Source organism: Fulmarus glacialis, unplaced genomic scaffold (assembly GCF_000690835.1).
Source record: "Fulmarus glacialis isolate BGI_N327 unplaced genomic scaffold, ASM69083v1 scaffold4582, whole genome shotgun sequence".
NCBI classification, from domain to species: domain Eukaryota; kingdom Metazoa; phylum Chordata; class Aves; order Procellariiformes; family Procellariidae; genus Fulmarus; species Fulmarus glacialis.
In genome coordinates, this window is record NW_009195798.1 from 9959 (window position 1) to 15749 (window position 5791).

At 40.5% G+C, this 5791-nt stretch overlaps 1 protein-coding gene across 1 annotated transcript; it reads right to left on the minus strand.

The window, feature by feature from the left end:
• Window positions 1-984: 984 nt before the first annotated feature.
• CTSZ (cathepsin Z) lies at window positions 985-5781 on the minus strand (the record flags this gene model as incomplete). The annotated part of the gene is made up of 5 exons (XM_009588208.1): window positions 985-1322; window positions 1828-1990; window positions 2253-2403; window positions 3035-3214; window positions 5604-5781. Coding segments are annotated over 5 exons (786 nt in total), but the record flags the coding sequence as incomplete, so codon positions are not given.
• Window positions 5782-5791: the final 10 nt, after the last annotated feature.

Sequence of the window (5791 nt, forward strand, 5' to 3'; positions counted from 1 at the left end):
GTAACCCTGTATCACTAAAAGATTATAATCAAGAGCAGTTTGTTCCTGCTGTTTGTTGCCAGCTGTTCAAAGAAAGTGTACTTTTGCTTTCCTCTGTGTTCAAGCTTGGTATTGCTTTCTTTAAACACTTGAGTTCCTCTGTACTTATCCATGTAGATGATCTTTAACTAGTTAAAACTTCCATGATGCTGTGATCAGTACTGTTATTACTACCATGTTCATATCTCAATGCAACTTAAGTTACAGCAGGCACTGCCGCTTGGCAGAATTAATCCTCATTGGCAGTAGTCTGCCACATGAGACTGCTTCTTAGGTGCAACAATAGAAGATGACTGAAAATGTGTATTAATAAGTATACAGTCATGTAAGAGAAAAAGGTCCATTTATTAAATGCAATTAACAATGCCCATTAGTAACACTTGATATGGCACTGATTTGCCACTTAAAACTGAGCCAGTTACTGAGGAAGAGAATTGCTACCTTTCTTTAAATTAGTGAAGAGTTCTGGCTTATGGCAATTTATACTTTGCCTCTTTAGGAGAAAAGTGGCACAGTCAATTGCATATTAAAGTAAGGAATGTGAGCAAAGAAAAGACTAATTAAATAACTAGGAAGTGTTTAGACTTGGCTGTCTTTTGATCAAAGTAATTCCTGTTACATCATTTTGGTTGGATAAAGCAACTGTATTATGAGACTTCCAACAATACTTTCATTGGGAGGCCAAAGAAACAACAGGGGATTTAGTTTTTGAATATATCATGTCCAAACTTAGCTTTGCTCACCTGCATCATTGTGAGATGATATTTGCTCAATACTGTCAGAGAATTTAGTATAAGCTCTATACCCAAATATTGAGTACGCTTTTTCCTTCCCAGTATGTCTACATAATTTGTATTTTTTAAAATAAAATATTTACATATACAGTTTCTGTGACTATGTCAATATGATTTAAGTACTCTGCATCAAGGCAGACAACTTTAATAGGTAAATTACTTTTCTTTAAGTTGTAAATAATTATCTAAAGGCAGTTCTGTATTTATTTTACTTTGAAGACATTGTGTGTTGCTATCTGGGCTAATTTTGCAGAACTGCCTGATGGTGTTGAACTATGAAAGAGTTTTAGACTGCTATTCTTTAAACTAAAAAAGGTTGTTCTGGGAATCTTCCAAACATAGTAGTTCCTAAACAGAAAGATGTACAATACAGAATCAAGGAAGTATAGCATCTCCATATGCACAGTCCTCTTCAATAGCAAGATTGTACTCTGCTCCTCTTCCACCTTTATATGCACTTGTCACAATTCTCAGCCACCCTCTTTCACCCTGTAAAGAATTAATTTGCACTGTGAATTAGAAAACATAACTACAGAAAATGTATGCTATTGAGTCTGTTCTGTCTTCCAAATATGAATGATTTATAAGCGTTTCTAGGAATTCACTCAAAATGAAGTATAACACTGGGTTCACAGAGCAACCTTGTTTAAAGGGGCAATCTGCTTTGGTAAATTTACATCCCCTTCATCTATTCCAGGTATGTGACTTGATTTTTGCCTACAACTAACAGTAATTTACAGTTGCCCATAATAGGAGCTGCATGTCCATAGAAGAGTAGCATTTGGGATTGAGTTGACATTACTCAAGTAACTTTGGCTGAACATCCTTGTCTTCAGATTAGTTAGGTTTCATTTTTTAATTGCTAGTCTAGTTCAAAGAAAGTTTTACTTTTCCTATCCACAACCTAGCTTTGCAGCTTTCTGTTTGCAAGTGGAAGAACCCACCTTTCCTCTAAAGTCATTCTGCAAATGTGTTTGTTCCCATGTTTCCTTACCCAGGGTTCACCCCATGAGTTACGAACAATCCAGTATTCTGTTCCATTTTCTACGCCCCAGCCAGCCACGGATACAATGTGATTCACCGCAGGCGAGGGGTTGTACTCTGTATAAAGTCCTCCAGTGTAAGCATCCAACTTTTCAGTAGCCATTATGCCACAGCTGTAATAAAACAGAGAAAGCATTTTTATACAGGCGATCAGGGCAGGGGCCTGGCTAAAAAACAATTGGTTTTCTTGCATTTTTACTTCAGAGCTCAATTTATCTACAAACAAGCTAAAGTCTGCGTATTAGTGCAGAGCTGCTAACATATGCTAGAGTGGAGAACTACACTTCAGTCATTAGAATGAGTTTCAAGTATTTCAATGCCAATATTACTAGTAAATAAACATTTTCTTTTTTACCATTCAAGATTTTTTTTTACCTAATTGGTCCATTAGTATAGATTTCTGCCATCATTTTTTCTCTTCCACTGACAGACCCATAGTCAGCAACTTTCCAGAGAGTGTAGTTCTTTATCACGTGGCATTCTCCAAAAGTGACACAAGTTCCACACTGGTTAAACTTCTTACACTCTACAAAACAAAAGTGAGATTATTGCTGCAAGAGAATGCTTTTCTTCAAGTGAATTAATGGTATCACACTAAGCTTTTTTTCCTTTTAACTTATTTGAGGCAGATATTAATTTAATTACTAATACATACTCTCTCTGGTGAACTAAATTCTATTCTGGAAACCATATTTAAAGTCTCTACAATCACTAGTTACTATTCTTTACTTCATAGGCATAAGTGCTTTAATGAGGAAATGTTGCAGATGTGCTTCTCTATAGATACAGAAACGATTCCAGTCATACATGACCAGACAAAGGTTACATTTCTCCTTTGTTTAGCTTGAGGTGACACTTGTAAATATTTCAGTACATTAGAGATTGTATATCACAGACTTAAGAGATTAAGTTTAAAAAAATCTAGCTGTGCAAACTTGTCTGGGCATGATTTAATGCTATGCTGTCTGGCTAGAGTAAGACAACACACACACAGGCCTGTAAAGAAAACCTGTTCTGTCAGTCAAACAGCAGGTACTACACTGAAAGGCAGGAACCAGTACACTGAAAACCCAAAAAATTATCTTTTTTTTGTTTTTTACATTGAGATCTGCTAAACCTGGGATGAAGCCTTACAGCAAAGCAAACAGGCATCATACTTTGATCCTTAGCTTGATAGTTGTTGCAGGTCTCATCTGGAATGCCATGGTCATGGGCATACATCCAAACACCCGAGTGGTCTCCACCTTCACAGGATCCTGCATCAGCACAATCAATCACGTTCTGAACAGAGAGGTAGGCAGAAGGCCATGCACCTTTTCTCTTTATGTTAATTCTATCTGTAAGGATAAGAAATCGTTTTTTGTTAGTGAAATACATGGGTGGTTCCACATTGCAACTAGTGTTAAAACTGTCTCTCCATCACTGAACATGTAACTGTTTGCAGGCAACAGTACTTGTGGTTGGAAAAGCCTCTACTGTCGACAGTGAGGCACATGGCACGACCTAACTCAAGCCAGCAGGCTGAGTTATTATTGTGGGTTTCCATTAGAAGTTTTTTCCATTAAAAACTCAGAAAAAATATGCAGATGAGTAAGATCGGTTTAAAGCCTCAAAGTGCCCTAGACCTCTTTTAATTCAAGTCATAGCTTCTGAAAACTTCCAGATCTGTTTCCTGGCTTTGGCAGCAAAGAGTTTTCAAATACACATCACAAAACCAGCTCTCACTAGCCTCTTTTACAGGAGTAAAGATCTATGCGTAAGCCCATGCAGCCCAGGTCTCTGGCTCTGAGAGACAGTCTTCACAAATTTAAAGCAAGGAAAAGCTTTCAGAAGTATATCCTCGCTGTTATTCAACATCTCACTGTTATCCTGCCACCTCAGACAGGCATCGCCACCCTGCTGCCTTATTTTGTCAGAAACAACTAGCTTGCTTGGCAGAAAAGCTTCCCAATGAGTATTTATAAACTGCTTCTCAGTGTATTAACAGTCTTAACTGATGCTACTGTAGTACTTTTAATCCTATTAGTACTAACAACATTCAACTATACGTGACAGAACTGGGAGGCATTATCCCAGCCTAGTCTTCCAGCAACAAGAGATGGAATGAATGGCTTTAACTATTCACAGCAGTTAAGAAAAAATACCCTGATTTTTAAAATCAACCTTTTATACTTAGAAAGATGCACATACTGGCATACCTACATACACAATTAAGTTTTAAGTCAAGTTATATAATTAAGAAGTTGCTATATTTTATCTATCCTAGTGCTTCACTACATCATGGCAGGTTTCATACATGTCTGTATTCTTGTACTGCCTTAAGAACAGATCCTTTGTGATTCCTGCCATCTGCTCACACCTGCGTTGCCTTCCCATTTCTGCAGAGTTTCCTCTATTTCTCCTTCACAGTTAATCCTCTTACAGCTTCCCCAGGCAAACAGTACTTCTGCAGCACATTACTCTTGCATGCAAATCATCATGTATTCTCTCTAGATAAAACATTTCTCCAACTGAAGCAAACCCCTACTTCCCTTTTCCCAAGAAAAAGGCTGATAGATATCTGCTGAAACTAGATTTGTCTGTATGCTGTGGTAGTCAGTTCATTTGAATGACAGGGCTCTTGAAGCTAATACCCTGCGGGTCCTTCCCACGAGAGGCAACTTCTTTCATTTCCTCAAATCCAGGCACCACTGGAGCAGCCCCTTGCTGCTGTAGATACAGCACAGCAGGCTGAGGTACCAAAAAAAGGAAGGAGACACGGTAATGGCTTTCACATCTGCTTCTACCATCACCACGCCTCCAAGAAGAGGGGCAGAAAACTCAGTTCTTACTCCAGGCCCTAAACAGCAGTTTGGCAGGAGCTATGAATGTATTCCTTCTGCAAACAGCTTTTTAACCATGCCAGCGTTCCTCCCTCAGACAATTCTGAGAGGCTGGGGACAGCCTCGCTCCAATTGCTTTCTCTATTGAAACCAAACCTCCTTGCCTTCAGCTGCCAGCTTGGGAATTCCCACTGTTCTGGTGTATTCACAGACATCTCAGCCTCGGTTTGTGCTGCATCAGTCACTGCAGTAATTTGGCACCTCTTCTTTATACCAGCTATTTTGTAAGCTGAAGATAAACACAAGAAAGACCAGCTATTTTGTAAGCTGAAGATAAACACAAGAAAGACATGGACCTGTTGGAGCGGGTCCAGAGGAGGGCCACAAAAATGATCAGGGGGGTGGAACGCCTCTCCTGTGAGGAAAGGCTGAGAGAGTTGGGGTTGTTCAGCCTGGAGAAGAGAAGGCTCTAGAGAGACCTTATTGCAGCCTTTCAGTACTTAAAGGGGGCTTATAAGAAAGATGGGGACAAACTTTTTAGCAGGGCCTGTTGTGACAGGACAAAGGGTAATGGTTTTAAACTAAAAGAGGGGAGATTTAGACTAGATATAAGGAGGAGACTCTTTACGATGAGGGTGGTGAGACACTGGCACAGGTTGCCCAGAGAGGTGGTAGATGCCCCATCCCTGGAAACATTCAAGGTCAGACTGGATGGGGCTCTGAGCTACCTGATCTAGTTGAAGACGTCCCTGCTTGGACTTGATGACCTTTAAAGGTCCCTTCCAACCCAAACCATTCTGTGATTCTACAATTCTAAACTTCCTTTGCTTACCAAAAACTACAAATCACTGGGGCAACAGCTTGGCGGGCAAGCAGGCCGCAGGCAGCCCTAAGCACAGCGTACCTGCTAACGCGCTGGTGCTGCCGTGGGCCCAGCAGGACCCGCAGTACTGGGGGATGTGCTGGTTCCGAGTGGTGCTGGCGTAATTGACGCCGTCCACGTTCCTCCAGTCCCAGCTCTCAGGCAGCGCGGAGACGTCCAGGTACTCGTGTGGGCGGGGGTAGGTCCTGCGTTGAGGCAGAAAGAAGAAC